Source organism: Neopsephotus bourkii, unplaced genomic scaffold, assembly GCF_033783945.1.
Source record: "Neopsephotus bourkii isolate Nb327-2 ecotype Australia unplaced genomic scaffold, CSIRO-AGI_Nbou_v1 NB_1637, whole genome shotgun sequence".
Classification (NCBI taxonomy): domain Eukaryota; kingdom Metazoa; phylum Chordata; class Aves; order Psittaciformes; family Psittacidae; genus Neopsephotus; species Neopsephotus bourkii.
This window is the reverse complement of record NW_026902112.1, coordinates 4,390,803-4,403,164: the sequence shown is the minus strand read 5'-3', so window position 1 is coordinate 4,403,164 and position 12,362 is coordinate 4,390,803. Positions and strand designations below refer to the sequence as shown.

Genomic DNA, 12,362 nt, shown 5'->3' with positions numbered 1-12,362 from the left:
TCGCTTTGTCACCTCCACTTGCTGTTTCAACCACTGTGAATGAACAGACTGCGTCAGGACAGTATATCTGTCCCTTTTTTTGCTGCTGGGTGGCTAAATGAATTGACCTGGTAGAGATGAATAGGTCTGTGTACCTCTGAGACCTCTTTTCTTTGAATGTGCCATCAAATACAATCAAAACTATATTGGCAAGGTGTCATAGGAGGCATAGAGCTTTTTATAATATAATTTTCAAATGAAAAAGCAGACTTCTGATAATATAGTTTGTAGTCCCTTGTGCTATATTAGTTTTCTGCCTTTCAGAGAAGACAGACATAAGAAACAGGAATACAGCATGGTTTAACTCTGTCCATGTTTCTATAGTGCCTGAACTCAGAGCAAGTCAGTTATACTAATGATAAGTCTGATGTGAAACTTCTCCAGATAATAGTTTCTCCTGACATTGGCATACAGTTTAAGTCCAAGGTAAACTCACCCTGGAGTTATTTAAACTGGTGTATTGGGATAATATCTACCTTAAATTGTAAATGAAAAGCTGTGTAAAGTCCTTCTACAGAGTGTTGCATCCTGTGAGTCATATTACCTGAGCTGTAGTCTTTGAACTCTTCAGTTCAGAGCATCCTCTTTCCTAGATTTTTTTAAAATGATGGACGTAATCCTTTGCAAGCATGACACAGTTCCCAAAGTCACACCAAAAAGAACATTTACTGCTCTCTCATGTCAGCACCAAAAAGCATTTGAGTTCATTTTGGAAAATTCCACAATCAGTCTAACAAAAATGTTCTCTATGTAATTGAACCTTAGGGTCATAGAACAGCTCAGTTTGGAGGGAGACATCAGGAGATCACTATTCTAATCTTCTATTTAACAGGGTTAGCTAAGACCCTTATTTACTTCAACCACAATACGTAGACTTTCCTATTACATCTCCCTCAGTGCTAGTAGCTATGTCTTGATGGGTAAATCAAAAAGCCCTAGGGAATGTTTAGCTGTCACCAAGGAAAACTGGCACAGACTGGACAACTCCCCTGCTCTGTACTCTTTCTTGCTTCCAAAACTGGGCAGCTGCATTCAGATTGCCAACGGGAAATAGTCTTTGTCACATGCAAACTGCTGAACCTGGGAACAGGTTGTGAGAGAGCTAGTTGATCAGGAAATAAAAATGTCCTGGGGCTGGTTTAAGTATCGCGAAGCACAGACAGAACCTTGCACAGTTAAACTGGGCAGCACGGATGTAACCAATGTGTCAACGTCTGAACCTGCAAGGCATGAATTCCAGGGCATTCAGATTTTTGGCAGCTACAGAAAAGGTTGAAAAACAGATTTCTGACTTTCAGCTCACCTTTTATATGCAAATAGAGAAGCCTCTGATTAACAGCACAAAAATAAAATACCCATCAAAGAATGATGACCGAAAGGAAATGTCAAGATCCAATTAAAATCAATGAATTTTTTATCACTGACTTGACTGAACAGAGATGAATGGCATCAATATCATCAGTCACAATTTCTTCATCCTGGATATCAGACAGCTTGTGAGCTAAACAGGGCTGCTTTATAGATCACCAGTGATGCAGCTTCATGTATGAGCTTTTTGCTTGTAGACCAGTTGAAGCAAATGCATTGTTTTTAATTAGAAACTTCATTGATAATTAAATAAATTTAAGAGACAGAAGAACTAAAATTAGTGGAACACATAAGCTCATGAGAAAAAAAAAACACTTTTTTTTTCCAGGATGTAGTACATGCTATTATTTATGAGAAGTTTTTTTCTGAATAAATGAATATTACCTGTATTGATGAAGGTGATTGAGGGTTTGTTGTTTCAACTTTTTTAATTGATTTTTTCCTATAGCAATACATAAAGACCTCCTAAAGTATGTGGTAGTCTGACTGTTAGGGAGCTGGACTTGACCATGATTAAGTTCCTTTCTATACATAAATCCAAAATCTACTTCACCCTACATACCAATTGATCACATCACTTTTAAACTACAACCATTTATTCTTGATTTAATTTAAAACCTTACAATAAAAACTTAATGAAAACTAATGTCTCCACAAACAGGTTCTCAACAGCTTTGTTCTCAGTCTTGCATTGCAAATAATAAAGCAATGGGAGCAAGGCTAGTGCACTGTTCTGCTTTGATTCATGCTCTGGACAGGGCCTGTTTAAATATATCTCAGACTGCCTGTGGGTCTATTCAATCAGGTCCCCTCATGCAATCAGTTTCCTACTATCAGCATAAGAGCACATTGCTGTGAAGGGCAAGTAAGAGAAGGATGTGAAGATAGGACCCTGCAGGTGCACCAGCAACACAGCCCAGAAAAAGAGCACAGCCTCCAGTCAAAGGATGCAGGCAGGTAGCCAAATCCACACTGACTGCAGATGAAGAGCTGAGGTCAAATATCACCTGAGCAGCACACAGGAAGAAGTTGCTGGGAGGCTGTGAAGGAAAACAGATCAGGCAAGGGGATCAGGACCTTGAGTCGAATGTGCAGTGTCGTGCAGGAAGCAGTGTGAACAGTGTGGTTTTGGACCAATACAGAAGTCCTATGTGGCTGATTGAGGATGCCAAAGCCTTTTCAGGCCGTCATCACATTTTTATGACAGAGAAAAAGTTTAAATCCAGCAATCTTTGGTGAACACTCTTAATCACTGACACCCTTGGGGCATTGAATGCTTCTCTGGGAAGCCTGTTTCAGTGCTTGACTACCCTCACATTAAAGAAATGCTTCCTAATGCCAAGTCTGAACCCCCACACTGAACCTTTGAAATCTCCAGCCAATCCTCTCCCAGTTTATACTTGTGCCCATCGTTACTTCATCTGGCATTTGGACTTGTTAAGTTCAAAGCCAACGATGATTGCTTAGTGCTAGTATTAGTCCATTATTAAATACTAGTCTTTATTAGTATTTATTAATTCAATATTATAGTGCTTAAAAATCTAAATTGGTCTAGTGAGTATGTCTGTATATAAATGGAGAGAAATAATACATAAATATATTCTATGTGTGCATTTTTCAATGAAAAGCTTTTTGCCCGATTATTCCTCTGTATCCAATTAACTTTTACTTCAAGATAAAGAAATCAGACATAAAATGAGAAATAATTATCTTAGTCTGAACAAAGCAAAAAAGCAGATTAGGGAAACAATCCTGTGGGGAGTTGTGTGATAATTCCTCTGACAGTTACTGTAGAATCGTAGAATCAGCCAGGTTGGAAAAGATCTTTAAGATCATCAAGTCCAACTATTTCTCCAGGACTGTCAAGACCACCACTAAACTATATGACTATGGGTTTCATCTACATCGGTTTTGAACACTTTCAGGGACGGTGACTCTACCACTGCGCTGGGCAGCCTGTTCCAATGCCTGACCACCCTTTCAGTGAAGAACTTTTCCCTGATACCCAACCTCAACCTCCTATGGTGCAACTTGAGGCCATTTCCTCTTGTCCTGTAACTCATTACTTGGGAGAAGAAACTGACCCCCACTTCACAACCTCCTTTCAAGCAGCTGGAGAGAGCAATAAAACTCCCCCTGAGCCTTCTCTTCTCCAAGCTAAACAACTGCAGGTCCCTCAGCCATTCCTCATAAGACTTGTGCTCCAGGGCCTTCACCATGTTTGTTACCCTTTTCTGGACCTGCTGCAGCACCTCAATGTGTTTCTTGTAGTAAGGGGCCCAGAACTGAGTAAGTGTTAGTTTAGATATTTTTGTAGCATATGCATAAAATCTTCAAAACACATTACAAATTACAGTGTTCTCACTTCTCTCAGCTGTTCTCACATTTAAAGCAGTAATTCAGTGTGGAAGAGTTGTTTCCACATCTCATCTTCCAGAGACAGGTAGTTGTTTAATGTTGTTATTCCAAGCCCTCTTGCTTGCAAAACCATACAGAAATTTGTAAATGAAAACTATAAAGTCAGTTTATAATAGCAGATAGTTCAGCAGATAAATCCCTTCTCAAAGCTTTGTTATTATTTTATGATTAACTTTTAAAAAACTCTTCTGTTTAGATATCTGAAATGCGTTAGCTCACTGATGTGACGAACATATCTTGCTGTAGACTAACAACTGCATTGGGACTTATCACGTGCATGCTTTTCTCCAAGGTTTCGAATATGCAGGAAAGGGTGATAAAAGTTGAATTTTTTTTTTCATTTCCTCACATTTTTATAGTATTTGTTTCTCTCCATTTTAAAACTATCATGTTGGTTTTTTCTCATGAACTGAATTGATGTCCCATTGCAACAATGAAAGGCCTAGTATACAGCAAGCAATTTACCCTTTTCTCCTCTAGAGTCAGCCAAGGTCATGACTGAAGCACCCAAGGCATGGGTAGTTAGCCTCAGAACTGTGGAATAGAGCTGGCTATTCTTTACCTTCTCTGTTGTGTGATCTTGCTGTGCTCCTATTGACTTCAGGGACTGTAGAACTGGAACTGTTCACAAAGAAACAGCAGCCTTGCTGTAGACCAATAGTAGCAATGCACATTTCCCATCTTGAGCATGCTATTCAACTATTAACAAATGCTAGCTCTATTGTATTGCTGGTAAAAATACTTGTTGTCACACAGGCAAAACTGGGTAAGTCCTCTCTTTGTCTTCTCAATGGATATACCTCAATTATTTCAGTTGTGAGATTCCCACAGTGGTGTGCTGTGCTATGTCAATACTGATGTGGAAGAAGCAGTCCTTGGTCTAAGGTACTGCTAAAGTGCCTATGGCTGTAAAAGTGCCTGCAGCTCATATCAGTAGAGGAAGGTACTATTTTAACACAGTAATATTCCCTTTATAATTAATAGACCTATTAATTGAAAACAGTGCTGTGATGTCCCTTTTCTGAGAGTGTTAACAAATATGCCCACACATGTTTACTTTTGAGAGGTGAAATGCTCTTTAACATCACACAGAAAAGAAGAAACTGCATCCATCCAAGTTCTGTGCTTTTTCCTTGTACATTCCTAACATGGACAGTGTAGCAGAATCAGAGTTTAAGATGTTTTGGGTGACATGGTTTAGTGGGAGGTGTCCCTGCCCATGGAAGGGGGATTGGAACTAGATGATCTTAAGGTCCCTTCCAACCCTAACTATTCTATGATTCTATGATTATAGAGTGGCAACATTATCACAACAGAGCAATCGGTGTTCTGGTCAAATCTGCAGAAAATAATTCACCTTTGGACAAAGAGTAATGCTGGAGAATTTCATTCAATAAAGAAATATTTTTGAAGCATTGCAAATTATTCCAAAAGTACAAAAGAATATAAAAATATATGCAGGTTTGATGGTAATAGTTTCTGTAATGTTTTTGAATGCTTTTGTGTAATTTCAAGCTAAAGGACTCAATGAGTTCAACTAAATCCTTTCACCCAGACATCCTTTCCTCTCCCTGTCACTCCCTTTCTGCTAGGAAGAATACATGTGTTACTGAACCATGTATGCAATTAATCACTTAATGATAATCTGGCTTTTAGAGTCATTTTATCAGAACGTGTACTTTGTTACCTAGAAATCTATAACTTCATTTTACAGACTAAGATGTTCTTACTAACAAATTGGCACCGTATTTTTCATCGTACCATTTTCTAAAAGATATGAAAAAATTGTGACAACTACTTTCATAAGTCTGGTCTTTTTTTCTTTCTTGTTTTGTTTAACAGGTATGTTAGGTCAAGAACCAAGCACGACATTGACATGAGAATAGGGATACATTCGGGGTCAGTTCTGTGTGGAGTGCTGGGCCTGCGGAAGTGGCAGTTTGATGTCTGGTCATGGGATGTGGATATCGCAAACAAACTCGAGTCAGGAGGAATTCCTGGGTAAGGCAGTGTGTATTTCCAACAGTCAGAAAACACTGCCAACACAGTATTGTGTTGGCAAAACCTTGCCAAATGATTAACTGCCTTATGTTATCTCATCAACTATAACACAGAGCCCAAATTTCTTAGTTAGATGTTGACTATTCCTGAGTTTTTCCAGGCTTCATTCTTTTATCCTGTGCATGAAAATGATGTTGTGAGGCACTAGGCTGTAATTTTTATTATTTCTTGAGCACAGAGTGCGGGTAGAATGTGTTCATAGATTGCTACACTAATAACAAGATCCTACAGACATCTCTGGTTCTCTAGGAAGTCTTTTTAATAATTTGATGCTTTGGTAGATGTTTTGAGACATTTATGTCAACCTGTCTGTATGTGAAAATACATGGTTTTCCATTGAGCTGCCTAGTCTTCCTTTGTCTGAGGTAGCTGGTTCACCAGGGAGATAGAAAATTATTTCTGACTGACATGGCCCAGATATCACAATATTTTGGAATCTGTAAATCCTAAATTTGAAGCAGCAGTAGTGGTTTCAGGAATCCTCTGTTCACTTCCAGTTCCCCCATCCATTGATGACAGATGTAGCAAAATTCGATTTTTGGCCATGGAACATAAGAGCAATAGCAGTGAACATCGTTATGCAGAAAAAAAAATCTAAGTGATGCTGTCATCTTGAGTAAGCAAGGTTTGAAGTCATCAAATCTGAGTCATGTGCTGTACTTCCTACACAAACATTAGGATCTGTCATAGCTGTCATTTCCAGGAAGTTAGAAAGATATTTGCTTTATATTGTATTTCAAATGCACCACCCTTCCACCGTTCCCTATAGTAGATCTTTATATCAACACATATTCTTAGAATCAGCAGAAAATGAAATATTTCATGCTCTGAAAACATCTATACTTTCTATATGTCTCCAGTGTATAAAATTACAGAAATAAAATTCTTTCCCTGACGCTTTATCCCACATCTTAGCCCCAGATGAACGGAAAAGGTTACATGCTGCTTTGTGAACATTATAGCTGTTAATGCATGCAAGTAGTATGGCTATTAATGAATAACCCAGAGAATGTACCACCTTGCTGTTGATAAAATGTCTGGCTAGGCTGCAGTCTATCGGAGCAGAATTATTTCCTCTTCTGTATATCAGTTTGCCAACAGAACAAAGCCTATATGTGACAGCAATTCACTAAGTCCTTCAAAACAATGATTTACATCAGGCTTTCTTAGTGTGCAGCAAAGACTTAATATACCAGTTGACTTCAGCCCCTCCTTACTTCTCCCCCCTGCCAGCATTCAAATCCCTCTGCTTGCCACAATAATGAGATCATTCCCATTCCCAGAGCTGCACTGTTTTCCTGTGTCATCAGATAAGCTGTTCTGGGGTTATAAGTGGTCCTGCTCCCACGGCATGAAATATGGTCCTTTCCTTAGCATACAGCGGAGGGAGGCAACTTGCCTGCCCAGGATGGGAAGGCTTCTGCCACCCAGGATCCACAGCCTGGGAGCAGAAAAGAAGAGGCTCGGCTCTTCCCCTTGATAGTTGCATATCACCCTGGGACCTCTTAAGCACGGGTCATGCAGGGACAGATTACCCTGAGTGAATGAGCATAAGAAGGCAGCCCAACTATTGCAGAAGGAGGAACTGGAGAGCACAGAGGAAAAGTAATCATTTCTGGTTCTCTGAGAGGAATAAAGTGTCCTCAGCACCTGAGAGGAAAACTATGTAAGTCCTACAGTATTATCTCAGACACACTCTTCTGCCAGGGACCCATCTCCTAATAGTTTTCATGTGGTATATCTAGGTATTAATTAACCTGTGGTATTGAACTGGCATAAAATGTAGCTAATTATAAGTTTTCCACTATGTATCAATTACAAAGTATCATCTAAAGCTTTGGAGCTGATATATTTTCAACAGTAGGACCGGTTATACTTTTATTTCAAACTCAGGTTCACAATTTCTTGTAGTCTCATAAAATTAGAAAGACACTTCTCCATTATACACTTTAAGTTTCTTTCAGCAAGCTGTACAAAAGGTGAAACTAGGAAATATTTTTAATCTACCAAATATTTATTAATATTTGATCTATTTAAGGGTATTACATCGATAGCCAGATCCACAATCTAAATAAAGCTGTTATTGTTTCCATTATAAAATCCGTATTTCAGGACTTTATAATACAATCTTCCATAATTCAACTAATAAGTTGAAACTCAGCACAGAGATATCCACCCTGGCATCTAAGGTGTTACTTTCATTTTCTTTCTTCTGTTTGCTTTTCTTTTTTTTTAGTTTAATTAATATTTTGCTTAAATCAATTTCCCCTATTTGGGTTTCTAAGAGCTATAACATGTATTATCTTTCTGATAAGTCGTACACTCTGTTTTAAAGTCCAGGACAAAAGTTGCTTAAATTTGAGAAACATTTTTACCAGTTTTTGCTGTAATTTTTACTGACATTTGACTACAAAAGAGAGCTAACCTCTGTAGACATTATAACAGAATGACTTCAGACAGAGAAAGTCGTATAAAAACTAAATTGACTTCAGAGGGAAGGTGAGACCGTGTTACAAAATGGCTGAGATACAAGTTTTTGAGCTTTTAATTAAATACTGATATTTAATGCACTGCATTGGCCTAGTTTGTGTGAGATTCTGATACTCCTGGGCATTTCGCGCTGCTTACAGACAACCAGCACATTATTTTCTGGCAATACATGCACATCATATGTGTGCTTATGGCCTTTTACTCAATCACTGTTTTACGCAATTTAACTCTTAGTGTCATCCTTCAAATCCCAGAAGAAAGTTCCCAAGGGGCATGCTAGGAACGTTTCCTTAAATGGAGATAATCTAATTTGTGATGCTGGAGAAAAATGCCTCAACATGTGTCATCAAGAACTGGCCAAGAATTTTATCTGCCACTGAGATTTAGGCATCTGCCTGCAAATCTGACTTTCAGGAAGTGCCATGCACCCAAAGTCTGAAAAAAAAGAATCAATTTTAATGGAGTCACTACTTCTATCTGCTTGAGTTAGATAAATGTCTCATGAAGATCTCCTTTTACTGCATTTATGATGCTGCATTATAAAGTATAGAATAGCTAACCATGTGGATGTTTTTTAGAGGTGTCTGCAATTTGTTCTATATGTAGGAATTTGAATATTTCTTTAAAATAGAAATAAGAAACACCCTGCAGGTTTGGTTGTCGACATCCAAAGGACTAGCATGTTTTTTCAAAATTTGGGCTTTTTTTAAGCCATCATCTCTTTAATTCAACTTTACTTTTGCAAAAGATTTCTGAACTCATTGTTTAGTCTTACCAGAAATTGTCATCTTACTTGCCTTTGTATAAATTCCCTATTCCCCTAATTCACTTCAGGTGCAACCAGACCATTAATTTCAACTGTCTAAGCTACTTCAGGTAACTAAAGGAAATTAAAGAGCTTCACATAAACAGCTCTAATGCATACCATATATTTTCCTCACACCATAAGTGGTAATTTTAATTTACTATGAATAGTATTTTACTCAGGAAGGTCTGCCATTAAACTACTACTGGAAGCAAAGGTATCAGGTGTGAATACCAAAGTGACTTTCCTGTGACAGGAATTTGTGCATTCATGCGATCCTATTGATGCGAAAAAAGTCTTGAGAGTATTTGGCCCAAATGAAGCCCATGTATGTTGATTACATTATTTAATTTTCCTTATAGAAATCATCATATACAGTAGAAAACCTTCTATTTTTCCATCATATTAAAAATGATACAGAGTTCATAAACTCCTTTTTGCCCGTGTGTATTAAACCACAGTCAGTATTCGCTGCTACATATTTATTTTGCTCACACAGGAGAATTCACATCTCCAAAGCCACTCTGGACTGCCTGAATGGGGATTATAAAGTTGAAGAAGGGCATGGCAAAGAGCGTAATGAATTCTTGAGGAAACATAACATCGAGACTTATTTAATTAAACAACCTGAGGAGAGTCTGTTGACTTTGCCTGAAGATATTGTGAAAGAGGCTGTCAGCTCCTCCGACAGAAGAAACAGTGGAGCAACATTTACTGAAGGATCCTGGAGCCCTGAACTTCCATTTGATAACATAGTGGGAAAACAGAACGTAAGTCAAACATTTTTTAATGTAATCAAGTATGAATGCATGCTTGAGTGCATTTCAATAATGGAGCCTCAGAGGAGACGTATTCATCTTTAACCTTTATTCTAACACAAACTGAAACAGCAGAGGATTAAACAGATTGTTTCAGGGCAGAAATATATCATATATTCAAACCGGGGAAATGCCAGTGGACCAGAGGTTTTTGCATTTTTTGCCAACTGAAATTAAATACTACATGCACAGCTTACTTTTAGTTGAACCAGTTCATAAAGAAGTAAATTATAAGTAAAGCAAAGCTAATGTTACTATTCTAGCTGGGACGTTCTAGTCAGAGTGTGTATCTCATTGCACAGCTTCACTGCATTGCCTTGAGCGAACAGGCATTTTGCCAGAGGAAAAAAGCATAGTGTACGTTATTCATACATAAGGGAAAGAAAAAGTTCTACCTTTAAAACATACCTCATGAAAACAGCTCATCCATTCTTCACTTTTTTTAATAAAAGTTATTAATAACTTGGATTCTAAGACAAAATTAAAATTCACAAGCAAGAGAGTTACACTCTAAGGTAAAGTGTAGCTCAATGGAAATATAAGAGAATAACAGTTGCTCCTGATCAAATCTTTTCCAAAAACACTGCATGGTTAATTGCTAGCACCCTGGGAACCAGCAATTCTTGGACAGTCATAAAAATAGCTTGGTGAAATCTGCTTGCTTAGAGAATTGCAAACAGAATGTTTAAAATGCTCCCAGACTCTTCACTGCCTTTGAAAGGTCTATGAGTCCTTATGAAACAGAGTTAGCTGGAGTTTTCTTCCATTTTTCTGAGGGATATGTAATGACATGGTATATCCTTTCTTCTGCTGCACATGCTTAGTCCTACTTGTCTGCACTGTTTGTTGAACTTCAAACATTGTTGTGTGGAGGTCTTGCTTTGTCAACTGTCCTCTGCTTCTTACAAATCTGCTCAGAAGTGTAAAGCCTTCAAAATCAATCAATCCATGATGGTGTCTTCGTCTCTTCAAACAGAAATGGAGCATGACATAGTTTGCTGTTATATAAAACTTGTGTTTTATATATGTTCTGTACATCTGTGTATCTGCATGTACACTGTCTTTTAGTACACTCTGTATATTGTAGACCCGTTTCTATATTCTTATTCCATTAGGAATAGAGGTACGGGTGCATGTTGCTGTGAATAGCTTCTGAGCTTTGTTTCTTCTTCTTTCCCTTTAAGACATTCCAATTTCTGTAGTCCAAAAAATCTATATTGAGTAGGCTATTATTTCATTGATCATTTCCTCTGCTAAACCTGACCTTGATACTAACAAAAAGAAGCAATGAGATAAAGGACTAGTGGTTTTATGTGATTATTGAACAACTCCCACCCAATAAACTAATAAAAATCTCATGAAAATCATTGAAATAGGCATAACTAAACATTTGTTGTAAAGCAGAATTTTGTCTTATGGCAGTAAACATTTTTTGAATAGTTTCTCACTCTTTTTTTTAGAACTTGTTTTTGTGCTGGAAATAACTATAATTTTGTATTACCCAGATTTACAATAAGCTTTTTGGTGGAGAGAAGATTTTAAGAATCTGTTATTCTATGTGTGATTCGATTATTATGCAATTTTCAGTTTTAAAGTTGAGACAATAGGCATTGCTGCTCATAAAGTATTTCAGCTCAAAATTCAGATGATAGATTTAAATTGTACTAGGATGTAGTAGTTTTTTTCGGTCTTAGACAGAATAAGCATTTAATAACATTAATGATGTAGCCAAAGTCACTAGTAGCAGCAGATGTTGTGGATCCAAGTAGCTGCAACCTAACGATGAATCGCTTCATATTTTTTAATATTTGCCAATAGCATTCAATTGATTTATTTACCCAACATATGTTATAACAAAATTTGAGCATCTCTGAACACGTTTCTTACTTTTAGCTGTAGTTTAGTTAGGAAGAATATGAAATGGCAAAGTCTCTGGTGAGTTCTCTTGACAAAATCAGATTCACTGCAAGCCATATTCTTTACCTCAAACACGTTTCCCATGGGCAGCCTAAGTCAGTGAATGAAGATACGTTGTTATATGTTAGAAACAAAATAACCACTCTTTATGTATGCAGTCACAGACCTTAACAAAAACTGCACACATCTAAAGCACATTGAACGCCATGTGCCTTGGCTCTAATGGTGAGGCAAGCCAAGGATTCAAGTGCCTGCTCTGAAATTCAGACCGTGCCCAATATGGATGGAGTTTTCTGTTCTCAAAACAAATGTCTGGGCTTCTTTCATAAAGCAAAGAAAGTTGGACAGAAGCTGTTTTATGTAAAGAGAGTGAAGGCCTTCTACTAGAAGAGAAATTAATACCTGAGGTAGTGTCATTTGTTTGGTAACTTTACCAAAGAAATAGC

The 12,362-nt window shown here is 37.6% G+C and overlaps 1 protein-coding gene across 2 annotated transcripts in view; it reads left to right on the top strand.

Annotated features, from left to right (window-relative positions):
* ADCY8 (adenylate cyclase 8) overlaps window positions 1-12,362 on the top strand; it is a 122,476-nt gene that overhangs the window by 68,447 nt on the left and 41,667 nt on the right. For both annotated transcript variants that reach the window (XM_061374091.1, XM_061374090.1), the window contains exons 6-7: window positions 5,668-5,826; window positions 9,681-9,951. In XM_061374091.1, the coding sequence (XP_061230075.1) occupies window positions 5,668-5,826; window positions 9,681-9,951 (430 nt within the window). The remainder of the gene's footprint in view (window positions 1-5,667; window positions 5,827-9,680; window positions 9,952-12,362) is intronic.